At 52.8% G+C, this 25,349-nt stretch overlaps 1 protein-coding gene across 1 annotated transcript in view; it reads left to right on the top strand.

The window, feature by feature from the left end:
- LOC110584563 (myosin phosphatase Rho interacting protein) overlaps positions 1-25,349 on the top strand; it is a 130,707-nt gene that overhangs the window by 35,595 nt on the left and 69,763 nt on the right. The window contains exon 4 of the mRNA XM_044921805.1: positions 24,565-24,716. Within this exon, the coding sequence (XP_044777740.1) occupies positions 24,565-24,716 (152 nt within the window). The remainder of the gene's footprint in view (positions 1-24,564; positions 24,717-25,349) is intronic.

Here is a 25,349-nt window from a genome sequence, read left to right as displayed (position 1 = left end):
ACCCATCCTGATTGCTTACCAGACAGCCTTGTTGGCCGGCCCGGCACTGTGTGGGCGTCAAGTTCTCAAGCAAGACCAGGGCCCCACGCCTGGTTCGACTCCTTCCTAACTTGCACAGCTCTCTCAGCTTTTCAGGGGGTCTGAGCCGCCACCTCCTCACACTGATGCTGGGATCCTACCTACCTTGTATGGTTTTTGTGAGGAGTAAATTTGAAAAGAATCCTATGACCCAAGCACTGCTTCCTTGCTGGGGCATGCTGGGGTGCCTGCTCCGTCATGGAGACTAGGACCTGCCACTTCTTGTGCCAACCTTCTGGAAGAATAAATGTCACCTGATGCCTGTAGGCTAGTAGACCTAGCACCCTGAGTGGGGCATCTTTGTTCTCTGACTCTGTTCTAAGGGGCACTTTCTAGAGAGCGACTCTCTGGCCATTCCATTTGGTACCTTGTTTTGTGATGACTGCCCTGACCAGCACTCCGTTATTAGACCCATGAGCTGGACACTCAGGGCTTTAACTTTTCTGGCAGAAAGGAGGCATCTTGCTGTTTCCTCACTTGTTCAGTCATTTGGTGATCTCTAAGCATCTACTACGTTTCTGCTAGTGAGCTAGGAAACTGGAGGAGCCCTCCTCCTGACAGGGGAGCTCTAGGCCTTGCTAGGGGTGGACACATGGACATCTAAGGAGGGAAATACTGCACCTGCACACAGGTACCAGGTGAGGGGCAGAGAGGGAGGAGAGCTGGAGGCAGCTGGGGTGGGGTTCCCACCAGGGGCAGGGTGTGAATTGGCCCTGGAGAGAGGTGTATGTGGGAGCACGACTGGTCCTCCAAAGAGGTAGGAGCGTTCAGATCCATGGAGCACAGCAAACACACTGGCCTGCTGGGGGGAGCCTCGGGGTCACGCGGTCTCTGTGGGGGGAGGGCAAGGTGGAAACTCCTTTCTGCCCCTGCTGTCCACATCCTGGACGTTCTGGGTTTAGCCATCTGGGGAGTGTGTGAGCGCATGTATGTACACGTGATTCTCCCACCTTCTCTTCTCCAGACCACCTTATCCTGGAAGAGAACCTGGTTATACTTCTGTAGAGAGGACCCTGTCCAAAGCCCCACGTCTGGGGAGTGGTCTACTAAAACCCTCAGGAATAGGAATGAGGTTAAACACATGAATTGAGGTCAAGATGGCAGGTTTGGTTGTCATAAAAATCTTCCTGTGGCAAACATAACATTTTTTTTATTTTCTCTTTGGCACGGGCTGCGTGAGTTCTCATAAATTCTGTTACTTGGAGATACCAGAATAGCGGAGGCCAGCATGCCCAGACACCCAGGAATGAGGCCTATGAGAGGCCACAGAGGGGTGGGTGAGCAGAGACTTTCGCCTCCAGGCCCTGGTGCAGCAACCTGCTAATTGTGTAACTTCAAGTAAAAACAGTTCTTTTTGGTAACCGTTTTATTGAGATACAATTCATATACCATGTAATTCAGGCATTGAAAGCAACCAGTTCAGTGGTGTTTAGTGTATTTGACAGAGTTGGGCAACCATCAACACAGCCAATTCTGGAACATTGAATCATCATTCAAAGAGAAACACTGTACCCAGAGCCGTCATTCCCCACTTGCCTCCCACGTCCCCTGGCTCTGGACAGCTTTGTGCTCTATGGAGTTGCCTGTTCTGGACGTTTCCTATAAATGGAATCCTACAATATATGGCCCTTGGTGTCTGCTTCTTTCAGTCAGCACGATGTTTCAGGGCTCATCTGTGTTGTAGCAGGCTGAATAATAGTTTATCGTGGATGTACCACATTTTGTGTGTCCATTTATCTGTTGATGCACATCTGGGTTTCCGCTTTTTGGCTGTTACGAATGATGCTGCTGTCAAGACCACGTACAGTTTTAGTCAAGGGCACAGTTTTCTTGGATATGTATCTGGGACTGGAATTGTTGGGTCAGATGGCAACTCCATGTATAAGCTTTTGAGGAACCGCCAGACCGTTTTCCAGGGTGGTTGCGCCGTTTCACATTCTGACCAGCAGCATAGGAAGGGTCTCATTTCTCCACGACTTCCCCATGCATTGTCCATCTTCTTTATACCCATCCCAATAGGGGTGAAGCAGCATCTCATTGTGGTTTTGCTTTGCATTTCCTCGATGGCCAAGCCAATTTTTTAATCTCTCTGAATGTGTTTTCTTGTAGGTCTAGGACGATGATGAAGAATGTGTATTTTATTTGTCGGATTTTTTTTTTTAAGATTTTATTTAGGCAGACGCTTAAAGGCTGAGCCACCCAGGCGTCCCAGATTTGTCAGATATTCTTATAGCACCTAGTGTGTGGCGCACGTTGTTCTTAAGTGCTCTGTACACGTTCGCTCGTCGAACTCTCATGACAGCTTTTGTGAATTAGGCACTGTTTTTACCTCTGTGTTATAGACGAGAAAAACTAAGGCCTAGAGAGCTTGAGTACCCTGCCTGAGGTCGCACTACTCTGCAGGCATGTGAACACCGATGTCACCCAAGCCCAGCATTTTGTGGCGTGCTAGCGGTGGTTTCCCGGCCGCACGTGGTGGAATGGCCACGTTGATCCCGCTCGGGCCACACGTCCATGGGCTTTGCTGCACTGAGCCTCTGGCTGGATGAGCTGGCTGATGGTGAATTAGCAGAACTTATTTTTCCTCTCCTGATAGTTCCGTCTGTGTCCCCGGGAGAGGAGATGTACCATGGAGGATGGGCACAAGTTGTTCTCTGCCCATTGCGCGGCTGTATCTTTCGTCCTTCCTTCCTGCTGAGCAGTCCAAGGCTGCGGTCAGGTCTGAGTGGGAAGCCACGAAGGCGGAACTACTTCTCCATCCTTCCTTTGTCCCCATCACTTTCCTCCCCTGGCTGCTGGCAGAGTATCACAGGGACAGAGGCCCAGTTGTTTTCTTTCAGCTGTGTCTTCTCTGAGCCTCTCCCTCCGAGGTCACCCCCTAGGGCTTGGTGAGCAGACCCTTGCAGGGCCAGGCAGCTTGCTCCAGGGAGCTGCCCCCTCCATTCGGAACGGGGGCTGGCCTGTCCAATCTTGGTTTCCATCTGTCCCCCAAAAGAGAACTTGATGCCCAGTGGCCTGGGCCACGAGCTCTGTTCTTAAGCCCCCATTCTGTTATTTCCCTGAGACAGTCTGTTCTAGGGCACTCAGTAAGATTTTCTGTCTCCATAGAAGCTTGCTCTCTTGGAGTTCTTACTGGTTTGGGGAGTGGTTGGCAGATGCTAGAGCTGAGAGGGGCCTTGTTGCTTTCAAATCCATCTGTGGAACAGTCCCAAATTCCCACCATGTGTGTTTTGTTTTTTCCTATATTTCCTCTTGTATCATGGTTTCCCACTTTAGGGTTACATAAGCCTCACACAAAAACCTAGAAATAGACTTTTGTTGTTCATTCTTAAGTGGACACTAATCTCATTCAGTGTAACCTGAGATGGGCCTCACTTTCCCTCTGTGTCAGGGAGCGCTGTCTTCTGCTCACAGTGCGGGTTTGCCTGCCCTTGTGGTCGGAGGGAGCAGAGCGAGGGCCGGATGGTGCTGTCAGACCGTTTTCACCTGCAGGCTCCAGGCCAGCTCTGCAGGGGCCTCTGCCACCATTCCCTGGCCAGCCATGTCCCGAGTCCCAGGGTTGCCCAGGGCAGATGTATTTTGGCAGTGTTGCTCTTAAAACTATGTGGGAACCCCCCTACCCCGTGCTTCTCTTACTGGGGCAGGACTGCTCTGGCCTTCTGAGGCCCCAGGGATGAGAAAGCACATGTCTCCAGGGCCAGATGGCAGATTTTGCCTCCAAGTCGCATCCAGTGAGGCAGAAGGGGGAGGGTCCGTTACTTGGCGGTGGCGGTTCTCTTGGAGGCCCTGGCACAAAAGAGGCTGTTTCGGACCATCGGAAGCACTGTAAGGAGGAGATGCTTTCAAGCCAGGCCTTGTTCCTCTGGAAACCGTGCAGCTCTTCAGAGGGGGCCGTGGTCTGTGACCTGGGCAGGGCCTTTTTAATACACTTTAGGTTTTCTGTTTTTGGTTTTGGTCTTGGTTTGTTTTACACTTTAATTTTTTAAATGACAGTTCCTGCACCGTATAGGACATAGGACATCTTCCACCCAAAGGGAGGCCTTTAATAAACCTTCTATTGAAGTAAACCATACATACAGAAAAGCCTACACATCACTAGGTACAGCTGGATGAGTTCTCACAAACGAAGCATACCTATGTAGCCAGCACCTAAATCAGGAAGTGCAACATTTCCAGGTGGGTTGGGGGAGCTCCTCCAGGGTGAGTATCTATGGGGCGCTGTCCTGGGCCGTTGTGTCCCTTCAACCCTGCTGACACAGCAGAGATACTCAGTAGTTATTAGTCCGTTGAATGGTTGATGAGTGAAAGGAAATTTGATTCCCATGCTGAGGGTCTTTCCCAGCAAGCCTGTGGTCGTTTCTGGACATTTCTCCCTCTGCCCAGAGGACTTGATGGTGGCAGGCAGCGATGAGAAGCACAGAGCCTGGTGTGAGAAAGCCTGTGGTGTCAAAAGAGTTGAGATTGACTGTTCCTGAGAGAGGGGCTGTTTCTCCAAGAACACTTCTAGAGACCACTCTCCCAGATAACCCTCCTCCTGCCCACCCACAGGCTTCACAGGGCCCGGACAGGGCCCATCACAGGATCGCTGTTGGTCCAGGATTCGTCCTCCTGAGTTTCTCAGTGCCTCTGACCTGTTGAAGGCTCTGGCCAGGCCAATTGGACAGACTCCAGGTGGAGGAGAGCTGGTTCATGGGGAGACACGTCAGCCCCTGTTATAAGGAAGACCTTTGTTTATCTCAGAGGCTGGGTTTTCATTAGGGTTGATGATAGTGAAAAAAAGACCCCATGTGTGCATAAAATTTCCTGCTAAGCCTCTATAACCAACCAATCTGTAAGTTTTCTCAGCCTTGGAAGAGCAGGTTGGGAATGGCACATTTTAAAGATGGGTCTTAAAACATTACTGTGTCAGTGCAGAGTCCCAGGAAGTGGGGATTTCTTTCTTTTTTTTTTCTTAAAGATTTTATTTATTTATTTGAGAGAGAGAGAATGAGAGACAGAGCACAAGAGGGAAGAGGGCAGAGGGAGAAGCAGACCCCCTGCTGAGCAGGGAGCCCGATGTGGGACTCGATCCCGGGACTCCAGGATCATGACCTGAGCCGAAGGCAGTCGCTTAACCAACTGAGCCACCCAGGCGCCCCCTGAGGTTGGTTGGAAATTGCCAGTAGGAAAGAGGCAAGAGAGAGCATCCAGAATAAGGACTTCTTTGTCAGTGTGAGCCTTCGTGTAGTGCTTGCAGAGGATCTCATCCTCATAAATCCCTTCACTGGGGGTGATGCCATCTTTGAAAGCAGGGAATAAGCTGAAGAGAAACTTGACGTCAAGCCCCCTCCTCTCTGAAGGCTTTCCATCTTCCACACATTTACTTATTTCTTTGCTCCTGCTTCTGCGATTTGAAGTTTAACCAGAAGGCTGTCAGGTTTTGATGTCCTCCAGGCTCCCTACCCCAAGAGGGAGGGTGTTGCTGCTTGTGGGTTTTTTCTGTGAATTGAAGAGAAGCATGTGGGTCTGGGAAGAAGAGGGTGCTCCTTCCAGGTGGCTCAACCTCCTCCCAGTGATGGCGGAACCCGGACAGGACTGGACCCTGTTCACGTTGCTCCTGACTCCATGGCATTTGGGCACAGAGCCTGTCCTTAGAGAAATTAATGGGCTGTCAGTCCCAGGCCAGTTTCCCTCTCCACATGTGTAGCAGGTTGCATCCTGAGTCCGGTGCTGCTGTTGCCAGTGGATACCCGGGTCTGATCACAGAGCAGGCTTCCTCTGCAATTTGTCCTGGGCATCCTGCGGGAAGCCTGGAGTCCGGTGTCCCAGGCAGGGAAGGGAAGGCATGGAGGGCCGTGGCTCTGGCCTAGCCTGTATTCTGGTGGACTCGGTGCATAGGCCCCAGGCCCAGGTCATCCCTGAGGGTCTTCTGCCAGAGGCCTCTTGTGACCACTCCCCTCCCCTTTTCCCCTGATGTTCCAAAACCTGGACAGCTAGGGAAGCCCAGTGGTTCCGGATATGTTGCAAGCTTGAGTGTCTCTGTCTCTAGCACATTTGTATTCTTGAAATAAATCTGAGCATTTCTCCCCAAAGGGCGATTTAAAGTCTGGGCTTCCAGTTTGAGTGGGTCTTGTTAAGCTGAGCCCTCTGGTGGCCCCAGGCCAGTTTGCCGCCGAGGCTCGGCCTCATGGTTGATGGGAAGGGGTGTACGTGTGTGTGTACTCCGCTTATGTGTGCTCTTCAGTTCAGCACATTGCCAGCGTGGGCAGCGAGCTCCCCTGCATGCGCTGTGCTCCAGCCGACGCTTGGCACTGAGCAGAGGCCAAGGAGCTGGCAGGCAAGAATTCTACCACTGAACCACCCGTGCGGAGTATGCAGAGCTGGGCCCAGAGCTCAGGACAGGGGCTGTGGAAGCAGGAGTCCGCTTCCCAAATTGCTGGGTCAGGGCACCTCTTCCTGGGGCCAGGGCTTTTCGGGGCTTTGCCCCCTGTCATCACACAGAAATGCTGTGGCCCTGGTTGCCTCCCCCGCTCCCCCATCCTCACAGGTGGCATGGTCGCCTAGCATGGCCTCCATTTTCTCAGGGGTCTCACCGTGTCACTGGAGGGGAAACTGCCGTTCTCCCCCGCTGGCCCTTTCCCCTCAGGATGCCTGATCGTGGCTGGCAGGGTTTTGGTGGGGGCGTGCAGTCCATAGCACTGGGTGCTGGGCCCCTTATAAAATCACATCTCCAGTGGCATCCACTCTCCCTCCATACCCTCTCTGTCCCTGCCTCCCCCGTCTACCAGCAAGCTCTTCCCAGCTGTATTTTGTCTCTGCTCTCCCTCTCTGTCTTTGCTTTCATCGGGTCCTCTTTGGCCCAGCCAAAAGCTGTGAGTGACTTAATCCAGCTGGATGGCCGCCCTGGGCCAGCCAGCCAGCTGCAGAGTGAGCCTGCTGCGGCATCACAGAGATCAGGGTCTCCCCTTGAGGCAGTTGTTCCCGACTCTGCGTGGACATTAGAAGCATTAGGGGACTTTTTAATAATTCTGATGCCCAAGCCCACCTCCCCCCCCCCCCAAAAAAAAATTTAAATCTGAGTCTCTGGGCATGGAGTGTCTATTTAAAAATCTTCCCAGGTGATTCCATGATTCAGCCAAAATGGAGAATCATTGCTGTAAGCTCTGAAACCTTGCATTTTAAAACTGCTTGCCTTCTTTCTAGCCTTTCTGGTGAGGCCCTGGTCCCGTAGAGCCTCTTCTCCCTGCTCCGGACCGTGGTACCGAGGGTGAGTGGGAGGCTGCTGCAGACGGGCTTTGGAGGATGTCACAGCTCCTGACAGCCAAGTGACTTTCAGGGTTGCCAGAGCGAAGAGCAGCTTTTTTTTTCCGGGATCTACCTGGCAGGCCTTTAGGTAGGAAAGCAGCTCAACTGTGTGGAGCAGCAGCACCCCCTTCCTCCCAAGCTAAGGCAGATTCGAGGGCTGGGAGCTGGGATGTGGGAATCTCCATATAAGGCCACCGTTGCTCCAGCCGGCCTGCCTGTGTGGCAGCCTCCGCCTCCTTCCCAGAGTGGCTCCCTCCCACCTGCCCCGGGTCCGGAGAGACCGCTCCCACAGGCCTGAAGGGCCGCTGCTGCCAGGGGGTGCCTTGAGCCCCCCCTCGTTCCCTTTTGTCCTTAGTCTTCTCCTTTCTCTCCTAATCTAACATGTCCTGGGAGAGGGGGCTCAAAAACTCATACAGCAGGTATAACATATTCTCCTAGTGTCTGCTCTACTACTCACTGCTGAACTCTTGGGTGTACGGGGGACTCGGACAGGCTCTCTTTCCCTGGGCCTTCGCCGGAAGAGATTGCAGGCAGTGGTGTGAAAAAGAGGTGTGCCCCTCCGGAAATGAGCGGAGCGTGCAAGACTAAAGGCAGAAGGGACTGCACGTGAGCACTGTGCTCTAGTGGATAACGTTCTTTTTTGTGGGGGACTGGTTAACACTTCTGGAACTACTGTGCACGTGTACTGCGACTGGACAGTTAAGTAATCGGATGGCAGACAGTGGGGCCGCTGTTGGAGTGGGTGCTTCCAGGCAAACAAGGGGAGAGGCTAGCACGATCCATGTGGTGCTGGATTAGAGTCAGAGCTATCAGTATGTTTAGTTTAATAGAGTTATATAAGGAGAGACAGAGAGAGAGCGGGGTGGATGTAGGTGGGTGGACAGACGGATTCTGTGCACCTCCGTTTCTGTGCTGTCAGCTGAGAAGGCCTGGGGGCAGCAACACCTCAGCAGCGGTGAGCATACCTGGCACCCAGGTCTTGGCTCTAACTACATTCTCGAAGCTCCTAAGCAGGGCTCCTTGGAGAAGTGGCCAGCTGTAGGACCGGGGCCGGAAATGCACAGGCTGGGTCTGGAGCACCTTGTAGTGTCAGACATTAAGGGAGGACGTGGAGAATGTGCTTGTGCGCACACCGACGGGATCTGTCAGAGAGACACAGGAGCCGACTGAGGAGGCCCTCCTCAGTGACTGGAGCTACAACAACAGACATAATTCAAGCAACAAAATACATAATGCAGGGTTGGATTATAATGCAAGGTATAAAATAAATATCCACAAGTCCATATAAGTAAATGATTGAATGAAGAAATAAACAAGTGAAGAAGAAAGAAAATCTCCTTGCAGGAGAATTCCGAATAACTCCCCGCTCAGGGAGGTGGAGCTAAGTCCCCACTCCTCATGCGTGGGCTGCTCGCTCCTAAGGCAGGGGAAGCAGTAACTTTAGAATGCAGCCAGCTGTTCACGGTCAACATCAGCAGTGCGAAGTCCTGTGCCCTGGATAGGACTGAAGAGAAGGGAGCTTTACCTCTCTGTGGTCTTCTTCCCCCAAATCCCGAGCCCCAGGCGAACCATGAGAAAAATGCCAAATTCCAATGGAGAGATACTTTACAAAATATGTGGCCAGTCAGTGTTACCACGAATAAGGCAAGTCTGAGAAAGTGTCACAGCCAAGAGGAGCCTAAGGTGACATGACGACTACATGTAATGTGGGGTCCTGGAACAGAGTAAGTATGTTAGGAAGAGACTAAGGAAATCGGAATAAAATAGGGACTTCAGTTAATCATGGATCACTATTGATTAATTAATTATAATAAATGTACCACACTGGTGTGAGGTGCTAATAATAGGGTAAAATGGGTGAAGGGTATGTGGGAACTCTCTGCACTAGCTTCACAACTTTACTGTAAATCTAAGTCTATCCTGAAATAAAAGTTTATTTAGAAATGAAGTATCATAGAGGGGCACCTGGGTGGCTCAGTCAGTTAAGCATCTGACTCTTGATTTCATCTCAGGTCGTGATCTCAGGGTCATGAGATCAAGCCCCGAGTTAGGCTCCACGCTCAGCAGGGAGTTTGCTTGGGATTCTCATTCCCTCTCCCTCTCTCTAATAAATAAATAAGTCAAATAAAAAAGAACTACCATAGAAACTTGGAGAAAGAGGAAGTCGCTCTAGATGGGGAAGCCAGGAACCGCTGTGAAACGAAGTGCCAGCGGAGTTGCCCTTGAAGGAAGGGAAGACCCACCCCCTGCCAGGGAGCCCAGGCAGGTGTGCAGCCCAGGACAAGTGGGGCTGGCATGGTGGGAGCGAAGTTAGCAAGTGGGTGCACTCGGGTCACGACTGCAGCGTTGCCAAGGGCTTCCCTCCATCTCCCTGTGCCCTGGGCGCCTCGCCGCTGTGACCAGTTTATCCAGGAGCCTCTGTTTCCTGCCTCTATAGTGGGAGGCCTGGTGGCGGTGGCGATGGATGATGCTGGGGAGCGAGTGACCATGGAGGCCTGGCATCCTTCTCAGGACTAGCTGTGCTCTAGTTATAAGACTGTTTTAGAATCTTCTGTCTGATTAAACCAAGGCAGCAGGACCAACACGGGGGAACCGAGGGTTGAATCCTCCATCAGCAGTTCCCTCGGCACGAGGAGGGAGGACTGGCAGCCTTGTCAGCTTCCCGCTTCCCCATCGTGTCCCAGGCTTGCTGTGCGGTCAGACCTACGCTCCAGTCCCCTGCTGTTGGGCTTACCCCCCACCCCTTCCCTGCGCCTCACTCCCTTATTTCTGCTCCCCTGCCTGGGGGAGACCTTGCCCACCTGCTCTTCTCAAAATGACCCCCCGCCCCAGACTCCTCCGTGCTTGCTCCTGCTTCATTTTCCGTTCTGGCCCTTAACCGCTACCTGATGCTTTATTTCTGTTACCTGACTTCAGCGTGGAAGGTCAGCCTCATGAGGCCAGAGACTCTGTCGGCTTTGTTCAATACTGTGTTCCCAGTGCTTCCAGTGGGTGCCCAGCACATAGTCAGTGCTCCATAGAGATCTACTAAATGGATGAACGTGTTGGTAGTAGCTGCTTTGCTTTTCTGAGTGTTTTTTATTTATCCACAGTGGAGATGGTGCCAGCCTCAGATTTACAGGGACAAAGTGTTCATGTACTGAAGGAGCCTTAGTCAGTGCCTTTCCTCATCTCCAGCTGAACTCTGTGTCTCCTCCTGCCCCCTGAGCCTAGCGCTTCCCGGACACGTCTGATCCTGGTGCCACGAGAAGCTTTTAAGACATTGGCCTCCTTTTTCCTGGCCTGTTCCTGGCCTCCTTATGCCATGCTTCCTCCAGGCTGTGTTCATGCCTTTATTTTGCTCTGATCTCTGTGTAGCAGGTGCCACGTATTACTCATCACTGTCCCCGGGGCCTGGGGTCCAGTGCATGTTTGTTGAACTGCTGATTTTGGAGACCACGGCCCTATCCTGTATCCCCAGCCCTTCCTCAGTCATCCCTCATTTTCTAAGTTGAACAGCCCTGGCTCCTTCAGTCGGCTCCTGTAGGCCTCCCTCTGTTTGGGATCCTTCTCTCCAGTGCCTGTCTCTCCTGTGAACCAAGTTCTGGGATGTTTCTGGCCTTTCTTAAGTCCCGACTTGTGGGAGCCCCGTCCTCAAGCCACCTTCTCTGTGCTCCTTCCTCTGGAGGAAGATGGCCTCCCTGGACTGGGGCTGGGGCTGCCTGGAGAGGCGTTTCAGAGCAGCTGGGGATTGAGGGGGAGCAAGGGAGGACTGAGCGGCCTGCTGGGGCTGTGTGTCAGCTGCCAAATCCTACGCCGCCCCCACCCACAAGGGAGGACCTGGGCATTTCTCTGTTGGCACCAGCACTAGCTCCCTTGGCTCCAGGGGGCCTCCAGGTGGCCCTGGGCTTCACGGGGCTGAGGTCAGCTCTGCCCAGCTGCCTGTGTGCCCTTGGGCCATCTGACCCCTCAGGGCCCTGCTTTGTCACCTGCTGGTTACCTGATGTGTCAGGCCTTCCACTCTGGTAGACATGATCTTTTTGCAGAAGCAAGCTCTTTCTGTTGAGAAGTGACATGACTGTTGAGAAGGACCGTCCCGGCTTCCATCTCCATTGCATCCGAGAGGAGGAAAGCTGAGTTCAAGTCCTTTTCTAGGTTGCCACCCCCCTTTGGCCTCCCTCATTCCTCAGACTCTGCCCCGCCGGTGCTCCTGCTCTGCCCTTCACCCCTGGACTCAACCTCTTCCCTTTCCTGCCACACCCCTGCTCCGGCCAGGCTGTCCTCTCAGCCAGCCCGTAGTGGTCTCCCAGAGACCCCTCCTGCTCCCACAGTCTAAACAGCCTGCTTTCTCTCTGCCTCTGCAGCTCCACTTGCCTTTTTGTCCTGGCTGCCCGAGTCCCATCACTTGCGGCATTAGCCCAGGAGGGTCTGTTTTCTATGGAGGCAGGGACATAGAAAAAAGGTAGTTGGAATATCAGCAAAGCACAAAAGAAAGAAAGAAAGAAAGAAAAATATAGTTCTTTAGTACCCGTACTAGCCCTGAGTCACTGAGGCCTAAATCCTAACTGTCATCCCTGGCTGCTCTTTTTTCTTAGCCTCAGACTTCAGTCCTTTTGGCTCTGTCTTTTCAACATACCCCAGAGTCAGTCACTCTGCACCCCACACGCCATCAGCATTCCAGTCTGGGCCATCATTTCCTCTGCCTGCCTCACTTGTCTGGGGTCAGAGGATTCTTGTGAACTGTAGCCACGCCGCCTGCCCTGGCACACCTCCAGAGCAGATCATGTCCTCCAGGCCCGGCTGGCTGTGGCCTCCTTGGACCCCCTTTGTTCAAGTCCCACAGCAGGCCGGGCCCCAGCTCATCCCTGCCTCAGGGCCTTAGCATTTACTTTCTCCTTCCCTCCACCTTGCGCAGCCCACCTGCGTGCCCAGCCCCCGGCATTCCCTAGCCCCCTGCTTGCTTCCCTGTCCTTCTAGTCACTGATTTGACTACCGGAAATGGGGTCATTCTTTGTTTTCTTCTTATTTACCTTTATTGCCACAAGAATAAAGTGAGCTTCTCCAAGGTGGCCCTTTGTCCTTTTCTCACCTTCTCCCAGCACGAACCAAGGACAGAGCCTGGCATAAAGTAGGTGCTCAGTAAAAACCTGTTGTCTATACCTAAACATGTGTAGCAAGTTCTAAGGTGATTACGTGGACTTATAGGCAGGGCCTTGAAGACTCCTTTCACTATCAGTAGATGGGATTGTAAGTGTAAAGTAGAACTAGGGTCAGGGGCCTGAGAACTTCGGCAGGGGCCACAGGCCCACAGGCCCAGGTGTGAGTCAGGAGTCCTCTAGGTTGGCTCCCAAAGACTATATGACCTCCCAGGAGAAGAGGCCGAGACAGAGCACATTTGCACAGGCAGGCGGAGAACTGGGGAGGAGGAGGGGGCAGAGGTGCCAGGTGGAAACCAAGAAAGGCAAACTATAAAGGCGGGGTTTAGTGGCTCTATTGGTGGGGGAAGGAGATTGACTTCAAGGGCCGGAGCTCAGGAAGTAAGCTTGCTGGCTCTGGGGCAAACTAGGCCAATGTGCTAAACCATACTAGTCCTCTTCAAGTCAGAAGGCTCATACCTGTAACAGATGCTCATTTGTACATAGTTTGTACCTTAGGTCACCACACCTTCCAGGAAAATAGTTCTTATGTTGTCCAGGTCCAGCTGTGGTATGAAGTATTGATACCCTATAGGAGAGAAGAGTGGCAGGATTCTGGGGGGAGAGGTAGGAATAGGAAGCTGGAGGGTGGGAGGGTTAAGATCTGTGCGCACTGAGGCCTCTGTTCTGTGCTGGGGAGGACCTCATTGCAAGGCCACTGTAAGCTGGGCTAGACTTGGCCAGCTAGAATGATCTCTAGAATGATCACTTCCACACAGGAGCGTGTCAGCCTACATGAGGCATTTCTTTCTGCCTGCCACCCTGTTTCTACTGTTCGTGATGCCGTTCTTCCCAGCATGGGAATCCAAGTTGGCTTGGACGGTTGGTTGGTTCTTTGTGAGTGTGTATGTGTGCGTGTGTGTGTGTTCAGATACATACATAACACAACACTATTCCTAACTATTTGTCAGCGTCCAGTTCATGACATCAAGTACATTCACATGGTTGTGCAACCATCACCTCCACCACCCATCTCCAGAACTTTTTTATCTTCCGAAACTGAAACTCCATAGCGGTTAAACAGTAATGTTTGTCCTTTTCTGTCTGGTGTATTTCACTTAACGTAATGTTTTTCAGTTCATCCATGTTATAGCATGTATCTGAACTTCAGTCCTTTTTACAGCTGAATAATATTCTCTTGTATGTGTATGCCACATTTTGTTTATCTGTTCATGCATCAGTGGACACTTGGGTTGTTTCTGCCTTTTTGCTGTTGTGAATAATGCTAAAATGAGCATGGATGTACAAATATCTGCTCGAACCCCCTGCTTTCAGTTCTTCTGGGTATATATCTAGAAGTGGAATTGCTAGATGATATGGTAGTTCTGAGCTTAATTTTTCAAGGACCTGCCAAACTGTTTCCCTCAGTGGCTATACCATTTTAATCTTCCCACTAGCAGTGCACAGAGTTTCAGTTTCCCCTCATCCTTGCCAACATTTGTCATTTTCTTTCTTTCTTTAATTAAAGCCATCCCAGTAGGTATGAAGTCATATCTCTTTGTGGTTTTAGTTTGCATTTCCCTAATAACTGATGATGTGTCGAACATTTCTTCATGTGCTTATCGGCTATTTGTTTATCTTCTTTAGAGAAATGTCTATCCAAGTCTTTAGTCCATTTATTGTTTCTTTGCCATTGAGTTTTAGGAGTTCTTTATATATTCTTCACATTAATTCTTTATCAGATCGTGGTTTGCAACTGTTTTCTCCTATTCTGCGGGTTGCCGTTTCACTCTTGTGGTAGTGTTCTTCAACACACAAAAGTTGTGTGTTTTTTTAAGATTTTATTTATTTATTTGACACAGAGAGAGAGCATGAGCAGGGGGAGAGGGAGAGGGAGAGGCAGGCTCCCCGCCGAGCAGGGACCCAGACACGGGGCTCCATCCCAGGGCCCTGGGATCATGACCTGAGCTGAAGGCAGACACCTAACCGACTGAGCCACCCAGGTGTCCCTCGACACACAAAAGTTTTGAATATTGATGAAGTCTAGCTTATTCTTTCTTTTGTTGCCTGTGCTTTTGGTGTCATAGCCAAGAAATCATTGTCAAATCCAATGTTACAAAGCTGTTGGCCTTGTCTTCTTCTGAGAGTTGTGTATTTTTTGCTCTTACATTTACAAAATTTTGGTCTTTGATTCAGTGTAATTGTCACGTATGGCGTAGTAGGCACTTGGTTCTGGTGGAATCCTGCTGCCGTGCTGATTGGGTGGGTAAGGAAGATAAAGGTATTCTTTCCTGTGTCCCCTTGCCCCCAGTCTTAGGAGCAAGGTGAGCCTTGGTCAAGTGGTGATGGCTTCCCAAGGAAAGCCGAGGGCCCTCCACTGCTTGCTGGGAGCCTGTGTGTCTTCGCTGCGCAGCCAGCAGCCAAGCCACTAGGCTAGTCTGGCACAGCAGGTACGAGAAGGAACTTCCTGGCATTGGCAGCAAGTGAAAAAGGTCCTTGTTGTAGTCTTTTCTCCCTTAAAAAAATAAGTTTAGCCAACCCTAACAAGGCCCCACAAAGGCAGGGAGGTTGGCTGACTGACAAAGCCCCGAGTGGGTCATTTGCACAGCACCCCTGCACATACTGTGCTGGGCTAAGCAACCCCTCTCCTCTTCTGCCGCTCCCAGGCTACAGCTCCAGTGTAGCTCCCGGTGCTGCTTGGGATTAGCAAATGCTCCCTCATTTGTGGGCCCCTTTCTGCTGAAACCATGGAAGCCCTGAATGCCTCCCAAAGCTCACCCCGCCCCTGGATGGGGCCAGAGCCGAATCTTGAAAAGGGGACCTCCGAGGTAATAACTGCTCAGCCATGCCCTCTGTGCGGACGCATGTCAGAGCCTGGTAGGTTGAATGTTAGCTCTGCGGGGCTGGTTGGCGCTAGCCGCTGCGGTAGAGGTCATGTGTTGAGGTAGGTTAGGATTTGGAAAGCTGGGCTCTAGTCCTTGTGCCTGTCTGGGCCTTGGCTTCCACGTCTGAAATGCGGGGGCAGGGGACTGGCCTCAAGCACCTTCCAGGCCTGGGTTGGAGGCAGCAGGCTGTGCGTGTTCTTCCTGCAGGAGCCTGAGTAGAGCCACATAGGTCTCTCGAAGGGCCTCCCCTGTCGGCCACCACATTTTGATTATTTTTGTACCTGTGCAGTGTTGTGTTTTGTTTGTAAGCATACAAGTAATTGCCTTTTACTGTAGTTGCAGGATTGTCCAGGCATCACCACAGTCTAATTTTAGAACATTCCCCTTCCTCCACCCCAGCCAAAGGAACCCTGTACCCCTTATGTATCACCCCTAATCAACCTTCCCCCCCCCCCCCCACCAACCACTGATCTACTTTCTGTCTCTATCCAATTACTTGTTCTGGCCATTTCCTGTGAATGGAATTATATAGTATGGCCACACCCACCTCTTGCCTTTCAACTTCATCATCTGCCAGTTGCAACAGTCCTGGCCCCAGGGGTGGTACTTAGAACCATGGGCCCCTGAAGGTCAGGTTCCCTTTCTGGGCCCTGCATCTCCTTCAGACCAGCTCCTGCCCCTCATGCACCTCAGACAGTGGAGGATTTGTTCCTGTCTCACCTTTGCACGAGGAGTGTCCTGCTGTCCACTTAACAAACGGGATTTCGCAAGGGTGGGTATTCCTACTTTATAAAGGAAACATTTATACTATTTATTATGTTATATATGTTATAAAATATTTATAAATAAAGCATAATATTTATACAGTGAATTTGCAGTATAAACAGAGGGGTTGGTTCGTTTCATATATCATTCAAAAATATGTGCTAAGGCTCATTATGAAGAGTGCCAGCATATAGGCATATAGAGGAAAATCAAATTCATTTCATCAAGGACCTCACTGTCTAGCATGGAGAACAGACGGGCAGGCCCGTAAGTGGGCTCAGGGCTACATGCAGGGCTCTTCCCTTCAGAGAGGACAGGGTGACCATCCAGGAAGTAAAGGATGTGAGGCAGACATTTCTGGCAGGAGATGGCTCTTAAGGAAGCCAGCCTGTTTATCGGTGGGTCACCTGGGCCTGTGAGGAAGGGGCTCTTGAGAGCCTCAAACACAGGGCAGAGAGCTTGGGCTTGAGACCGTGGGAGCTGCTATGGCACGGCCATGTTTCTGCTCGTGAACAGTTCTGGGGCCGGTACTGGCAACCACAGGGAGGCCGGCCTAGCCCTAGGTTCTAACTGTTGAACAGTGCTGAGGAACTGAGTGCCGTGCCTGGGAGAAGAGAATCCACAGAGCTGCCCACTGTGTGCCGGATGCTCCTGCCATGCCTCCCTGAGAACACTCCCAGGTTTGAGGCTCCCATTTCCAACTCGATCTGGATCAGTGGGCAGTGGGATGACGGTAAGTTGGGCAGTAGGAGAGAAGTGGAAGCAACACTCAGACGTGGGCCTGCCTGTGCCTGGGAGCTTATGGGAGGAAGGCTGGGCCCCAGCGCAGGTGAAGTGTCTGGTGCTCCAAAGAAGGGCAGACACCCCACTCCCACCCGGCCCCGTTTCAGTGTGGTGGGAAACCAGACCCTGATCTCCCCCAGGGCCTTGAGATAGGGACCGGGAGGCACAGAGAATAAACGTGACCTGCTCTGCTGCACGTGGGTAAACCCCTCAGTTTGGCCTGTCATTTTCAAGAGCCTACTGGTAGTCCTCTTGGGCCAGCTGCTGGCCTCCAGTGTAGGCATGGAGGCGTGGCTTTTCCTCCGCTCTCAGGGAGAGGATGACCCATGATGCCTCAACTCTCTCCAGTCCAGCCAGGCCAACTTGCTTCCTTCACCCTGCTGGCCTCTTCTCTGTCTGCAGGTAGGAGATACATGTGCCTAATGCCTTCCTCCCTTTTCCTTGTGGCAGGCATTCAGAGAAAATGTATTGAATAAATTGTCTTCTTACCACCACCCACTTGCTTGGTGGGGAGTGTGTGAGTGAGTGTGTGTGTGTGTGTGTGTGTGTGTGTGTGCGCGCGCGCACACGCGCGCACTGAGAAACAGCAGGGGAAGCAGCCTGGGTTGTGTGCCAACCCTGAGCCCTCACTTTATGTGAACAGTATCCTCTCTAGTCTCATGGCAACTCTGTGAGGTGAGGGATTTCTTTTATTGTGGTAAAATATACATAACCAAAAAACTACTGTATTAACCACTTTAAAGTGTACAATTCAGTGGCATTTAGGACATTTGTAATGTTGTGCAATCATCACCACTGTCTAGTTCCAGAACTTTCTCATCATTCCAAATGGAGATCTCATACCCATTAAGCAGTCACTCCTCATTCCGCACTTCCCCACTCATCCCCTAGCAACCATTAATCTGCTTTCTGTATCTGTGAATTTGCCATTCTGGATATTTCATCAAAACTGAATCATACAATGTTTGTCCTTTTGTCTCTGGCTTCTTTCACTTAGTGTAATGTTTTCATCTACGTTGAAAGTGTGTGTCAGTGTTTCATTCTTATGGCTGAATACCATTCTGTTTTATGGCTAGACCACATTTTGTTTATCCATGTGTCCATTTTTTTAAAAGATTTATTTATTTTAGGGAGAGAGCGCGAGGGGGTGGGCAGAGGGAGAAGGAGAAAGAATCTCAAGCAGAGTCCCCGCTGAGTGATGGAGCCCAACGCCAGGCTCTGTCCCATGACCCTGAGATCACGACCTGAGCCAAAACCAAGAGTTGGGCTCTCAACTGACTGAGTGCCATCCATGCATCCATTGATGGACATTTAGGCTGTTTCTACCTTTTGGCCATTGTGAATAGTGCTGCTATGAACATTTGTGTACAAGTTTTGTTCAAACACCTCTTTTCAGTTCTTTGGGGTGTAAACCTAGGAGAAGAATTGCTGAGTCATATGGTAACTCCATGTTTAACTTTTTGAGGAGCCTCCAGACTGTTGTCCACAGCAGCTGCTCCATTTTGCATTTGAAGTAAAAGATATTGTTCCTCCCATTTTACCCTTGTGGAAGCTGAAGCTTAAACTTTGCAGCTTGCCCAAGGTGACTTACATGGTGATTGGCAGAGCTAGGATTCTGTTCCAAGGGTGGTGCTCTTCTTGGCTCGTGGGCTCTGGAAACGTAAAGCCCAGAGGCTACATTAGATCTTTGAGCCTTTGTGGGGAAGGGGCTGGGAGCACAGTCGTGTTTGGCTCCCCCGCCCTGGGGTGATGGGTCCACAGGTGACAGGTTCTCCACACCGTAGCCCCCAGCATGGCTGGCCCAGCCTCCTCCTGCGGCCAGAACTGCAGCAGTTAGGGTTCCTGTTGGAGTCCTAAAGGGCAGGAAGGGGTGCAGATTCACCGCTTCCTCCAGATGAGGCCGTGTGAGATCACAGACACAGACCTGTGCGGCTAGCGGCTCTGGTGTAGGGGATGGGTGTGAAACTGCCCAGTAAACCACGAGGACTGTAGGATCCAAGGGAGGCTGACCACACGCCTGGGCAGGGGACTTTGCAGGCTTGTGCCATGCAAGGAATGAGAGGAAAGAAGTTCTGCCTGGCGGGCACCTATGGCAGCTCCTCGTCCATCCCCCGCTGCCCTGAGGCTCCCGCTGAGGTTGGGGGAAGGTTTCTCTGAGCCGCCAGAGGGGCCAGCAGGGGCTTTTGTGGACTCCGATTCTGAGTGGTTTCGTGGGTATGTCTCAAGACTTCCTTTTCCATGGGTCTTTCCAAGTTTTCTCTGAGAACTTGGACTTTGAGGATATCTGTCTAAAGAGAGCTGCTCACTGGGGAGTACTGTGGCCTTGGAGGGCAGAGAATCAGGTGGCCTGTTCTACACCTGGATGGCATTTGGTGTCCACCTCTTGAGAGAGGGACTCATGATTCGTTAGACTCGGGACTCTGTGAGCAGTTTGGTAGTAGCAGGAAGAGCCAGAGACAGTCTCTGTGATTGTGACCAGCACATGTTCCTGTCAGGGCATGGGGTTCCAGGGATGCCTGAGATGGGGTGCAGTACTCACCCAGCAAAGCTCACCAAGGGCCACCTTCCTGCCATAGGAAATTCCGGTCTAACCTCCCTAATCCCCAAGAAAGGATGTATGTGGTCTCTCCCTGGGCCTGGCTCAGGTGGCCTAACCAAGCCTCCAGCGTGGCTTCCCGGCAGGCCTCTGTACGGGAGCTTATGGGAGACGTTATCCTCCCCTTTGGGGAGGGCAGGGAGGATCGTGTTCCTGCCTAGGCCGTGTCTGATCCTGCCCACCGACAGGTTCTGCAGTAACCCTGGGCCACACTTGACCTGGGTGACCCCGCTGGGTTACAGGTCCCTTTCCCACCCTGAGCCCCACTTGCAAGCCCGTCTGAGTGCCTTCCTCCTGAGGCTGTCGTCAGGGTGAACCTATAAGTACTTCTCCAGAGCCCTGCCTGACCGTAGAAGACGATTAGGATTATTCTTGCTGCAATGGCTCCTACTGCAAGGGAGAGTCTTCTTGTCCTACCTGGAGCATACTCACCCCTACTTCTGGCCGTGTGCAGAGTGCTGGCTGACTGCTGACACCAAGTGGCACTGCTTCTCCTCCTCCTCAAGTGGGTCGTGGGGAGTGTGACGGAGCAATAATACAGAACACAGGACATGTAGTAAAAGTATTCCCCAATTTTTCATTCTGTGTGTGTGCGTGCCCATACACCTGTCCTTCCCAGTGTGGAATGCGTGGTTCTCTGTCAGTCGTGGACAGATAGGTTTGAAATACAGGAACTGTTGCAGGACCTGCAGTGCACTGGGTTGGCCTTCACGTTGAAAGGCACTTTTGACCTTGAGATTTTGTGAGCACCTCTTTGCGCTGGGGTAAGTCTTTGTTTCTGTGGGTCTCTGTTTTCCCATCCGAATGGAGAAGTGGGGCATAAAATGGAGTATTTCCATTCTAGCCCAGTCTTGCCTGGCCTCTGGCTGTATAGGCACAGCTGCCTGGAGGAAAGGGCCCCCACCGATAGCTCGAAATGGCCCCTCTTTGTCTTCCTGTCCTACTTTCCTCTTCTTTCTCTGTAGCTCGTAGAAGCTTACCTTCCCCAACTTCCAGGATCCAACAAGAAGTGGAGGCTACCTGTTTTCCCTAAAGTGCACCTGCTTGGGCCAGGGATGGGGCTGGAGGTTGTCCAGGTGGTAAGGCTGCTGTGGGAGGATCTTCCGAAGCAAACCTCTGACAGGTGGCCAGCTGCAGTGGGCAAAGGCTCCCTTGGCCTTTTGTGGGCCAGTGGGCAGATGACGGGAGACGGCTGCGTTCTCAGCAGGATGTGGTGACATCCCTGGAGAGAGGCCCTTGTCTTAGTCCTCCTGCTTGGTCACTTCAGGCTTACATGGTCTTTGGCCTTGGGATTCATTCACACCGATGCAGCTCTACCATCTGAGCGGGTGTAGTGTGGAGACCAGAAGAGGACTGGAAACCCCCAGATGGCTAGAGGGCCATCTGGTGACATTGCTGGCTGAGGACTTAACCCATAACTTGGCAACATAACAGAGTTGGGTGGCCTGCAGACAGCCATCCCTTTTTTGGAATCGAGCAAAACTAGGTGCCACTCAGCCTCATCGGAGGCCTGGATTCCTAACTCTGGAGGTGCAGAATGAGAACAGGGAGCTTGTCAGATGGAGCTGGCCTCCCTGCTGACGGTATTGGGGTGAGGGGTTCCCTCTGGCTGGATTTGGATTGCAGCCTAGATATCTGCCCTTGCTCTCCAAGCACAGGGTCTGGCCTAGTCAGGAGATGGGTTGTCAAAGATCTCTTCTCTCTTCTGTGCTGAGAATGCAGATGGGTATGGCCTGCTCCTGCCTTGAGGTGGGGAGGGCCACACCTGGGCCCTTGGTTGAATCTGCCCGAGCTCTGGGTGCAGGAGCTGTGGCTGAGTGCTGACTAGTCAAGGGGCGGGTGGGGGTGGCGTGGTGGTGTAGGCAGCCTCAGAGGGGTGTGGGAGTAGTCATGAGAGGACGCATTGGCCGGGGCCTGGCCTGCAGTGCCCACCTAGGACAGGGAGCCGCTTGGCGGCAAGTGGCGCTGGCACTGGTGGGGCCTCTTCCCGCACGTGGCACTATTGAGGCTCAGGAGGAACTATTTGCACAATGCTTGCCAAATGCCCACCTGGGTCAGCTTTCCGGTTCTCCCTTCTCTTCTGCCCGCCGTCAGCTCTGCTCCCTTTTCCCCATATGTAACAGGATTAGCTAATGCCCGCCTCGTGAGTAATGTTTAAGGAGGCATGAAAGAGGGTGACCCACAGGTAGTAAATAAATGGTAATTTCATGCAGCTGTAGCTTGTTATGTCTTTGCCTTTTTGAAAGCTCTTCTGGAAGGAGGTAGGGACCTCATTTTGCACACATAAAAAACTGAGGTCCAGAGAGGTTGTCGGAAGTCTTAGGGCATGGTTGGTGACTAGGTCCCGTGACCGCGTTCAGCTGCAGGGTTAGCTGGGAAAGCTCGTCAGTAGCTGGTGGCCATGTGTCCAGCAAACACAGTTACTGTGCCTGAGGGAATGGTGAGCAGTTTCTTGACCCCGAACCCTGGAACAGTAGTTTCTAAAGACGAGCACATGCCTTCAGATGGCCCACTGGAGAGTATAGTGAGAAGAAAGTATATCAGTCTCTGTTGGTGCGTTTTATTGTCCCCGTTTAGCTTTCCTGTGTGTGTGTTGTAATTTATAAGGCCTTGGCACAGTGGCACAGTAGATAACTTACCGTGTCCACGCATCCATGTGTCACAGGTGGGCATACACTGGCAACTGTGACCCATGAGTCCAAGCATGGGGGGGAGGGGGCGTGTCAAGGACAAAGGAGGAAAAGTCACCTTGGAAAAGCTTCTCTGCTGTCCCCTCTCCCCTCTCAGCTCTGTGATCCTGCTCATGGCCCTAATCCTCACAGTGGTCCACAGCATCAGTGTCCTTGTTTCGTGTACCAGAGGACCCCCCCCAGAGAACCCATGAGCCTTGTCGGTACCAACAGGGAGCGTGTGCTACTGCTTGGGGGAGGCTGAGCTGAGAGAGCAGAGGTCACCACCCTTAGTTCGCCCAAAGAGGGTTCAGATGGGGCAGTGGCATGACATCAGAGAAGACCTGGGATTAGAAATTCTGAAGAGTAGAGGGGCTGGAACTGGAACAAGGCGGGGTGGGGAAGCCTAGAAGGATCCTGCGGGCCCTGCCCTGGGTTGGAGGGGTGCGCTCTTGAAACTGCAGCGCTCATCTGGGGAGGGGGACTCACCCCTACATGCTTATGGGTCTCCGCAGCCAGAAGACCAGTGGGCGGGTCCCAGGCCGCCTCCCTTGCTCACTGCTCCTGAAGAACCCCCCCCTTGGTTGGTTGCAGGATAACCCACCAAGCCCCCTTTCCCAGCTCAAGGGCTCTCCAGGAGGGCCCAGGAGAGATATTACAAGGCTACTGAACTAAGGAAGAGCACTAGTCTTAGTATGCTTGTGGCTCACTGTCAGAAGTGGGACTCTGGCCCCTCCTCTGGTCCCCACCTGAAGTCACAGGCCTCCCCGTGAGCTCACAGCTGGCTCTCCTGCCCTGCCACCTCCATTCTGAGCTGAGCCCAGAGAGTCCATAAGGAAAGGCTTCTCGGAGCTGGGAACCTTACTTCTTCCCCCTCCGGTGGACCAGAGAGCCGGCATCCATACTGGGTGAGGGCTCTGGAACGCAGCGCTCCTCTGGTCCGGCTTCTGTAGCTGGGCACCAGCGGATGAGGAGGGAGCTGGCAGTGCGTCAGAAATGCTGGTGGGTTGGCCTGGAAAGTACCAGGAAGCTCATACGCGCTCGAGCTGGAGGGGGTCCCGGAGCTTCCTGCTTCCTCTCGTTTGACAGATGAAGAAGGGTTTCCAGTAGCGGGTATAGTTGGTCTGAACTTGGCATCCGCACTGGACCCAGCATCCTGACCTTCAGACCAGGCCTCTTCCCCATGCCTGGCAACAGGGAGCTTGCAGCTGGTCAGGGGTAGGACCTACCCTCAGAGCTTTAGGAGGGAGGCACCTGATAAAGCAACCCCCAGCTGGCCACCATTCGCTTTTTCTCCCCCTGCTGTTTCGTCAGGAACCCAACTAAGGAAGCGCCAAGTCCTTGGGGGGTGCTCAGTATGGAAGCTGGCAGCTGCCCCGAAAGTGGGGGCAGCCTCCTCACCTCATGCCTCACACCACCGGGGGTCCTGGCCAAGGCTTTCCTCCCTGTGAGAGCCACCAGAAAGGGGCATTAAGGTAGTGCCTTGCCTGACTCCAGGCCAGGAGCTCTTTGCCCTTGGTGTGGTGACGGCCATGGAGCCTCATTTCCCGCCCAAAAGTGCTTCCTGTTTGGGGGGAGGGTGAAAGGCCAGAGGATGCAGGGCTAACAAATCATCTTTAGGAAGGTCCTCCTTGCTGACCCTCACCCCAGTAGGAATCTCTTAATGCCTTCTTTGCTTGTTCTTGGGGTTCTTTTCCTCATTTCAGTGTCTAACAGTGTCAGAAAAGGAAAAAAGCTATTATTTGTTGTTCCAGCGCTGGCCAGCAGCCTCACGGGCAGTCCTGGAAGGTGGCGGGGGGTCACCTGCCCTGCGTGGGCTTGGCCTACCTTTAAAGCATTGATGATATATGTGTAGCTCCAGCCTGCCAGCCCCACAGCCTGCCTTCCAGGATGCGGCTTCTCTCCGGCTCCCTCCTTGCCTCTAAAAATAACCTTGCTATTTTGGAACCATCTCCTCTGGAGCTTTTTCTCACTGCTCTCTTGGATCAGTAACCCCTGTGAGACCAGACTCTTGGCTGCCTCTGTCCTCCCAGCTGTCCTTACGGAGCTGTCCCCTTCCTGTCTCTCTCCCTTTCCCCAGTACCAGCTGGGATCTTGTTCTCCAGCTAGGAAGGAATGTCCAGCTGGGTGTCCTCTGAGAAGAGCAGGCCTGTCACCTCTCCTCCCTGGGATGGGTAGGGAGGAAGTGGGGCCATGAGGGTGGGGGTGAGGCAGAGCCACCACCCTTTGCCTCTGTTGTAATTGGGGATCCACACAGCTGCAAGAGGTTCAGGTGCCTGTTGAAGGGACAAGGGCCGGGAGGGCCTGGGGATATGGGGACCGTCCATGTTGCCTTACTCTGACCCATGAGTGCTGGCCTCTGCGTAACTCCCTGCCCCGTCTTCTTGCAGCCCACAACCCTGCCTCAGGGCACCATCAACATGAACCAGTGCACAGACGTGGTGGATGGGGAGGGCCGGACAGGCCAGAAGTTCTCCCTGTGCATTCTGACCCCTGAGAAGGAGCATTTCATCCGGGCAGAAACCAAGGAGATCATCAGTGGGTGAGTCTGCCCCGGGCATTTTGGGAGGAGGCACCCCTGCCTACCAGCAGGTTCTCAGACCAGTTCCCTTTGGCACAAATTGGGCAATATCGCCATCACTTTCTTCCCCAAGCGTGTCCCCTCTTCTGAGCCCCTCTCTCTCTTCACAGCACCACCGTGTGCCCGCTCACCACGCCCGAAACTGGCCTCACCCTCCACCTGACTTTGCGTCATCCCCACATGCACATAACTCTCCTCATGTACCATTTCCCCGGGGACCTCCCTCTGCTGGCGCTGCCCCACTTCCAGGGCTGCCTCGGCTTCCTTCGGCCTCTCATTGGTCTCCCCACCTCCATTCTGACCCTTCCACCCATGTATCACTCGAGCACAAGGGTTTCAGTCCCCAGAACCCATCTGACCTTGCCTCCCTCCTGCCTGAAGCCCCATCACCTGGGAGTCAAGTCCAAGTTCCTTGGCTGGCCTCAGGAGGCCCCTTCCAAGCCCTCCAGCCTCACCCCCACCACCCTTGTGTCCCTCAGCACTGAGCTGCTTGTCACTACACATCCCCGTGCTGCCCACCAGCTCCGTGCCTTCACTGCCACCCTGCCTTCACTCTGGAATGACCCCTCCTTCCTTGAGGCTGTTGAGTCAGCC

Source organism: Neomonachus schauinslandi, chromosome 15, assembly GCF_002201575.2.
Source record: "Neomonachus schauinslandi chromosome 15, ASM220157v2, whole genome shotgun sequence".
NCBI lineage: Eukaryota > Metazoa > Chordata > Mammalia > Carnivora > Phocidae > Neomonachus > Neomonachus schauinslandi.
The sequence above is the reverse complement of the archived record's forward strand: the minus strand, read 5'-3'. Positions and strand labels throughout refer to the sequence as shown.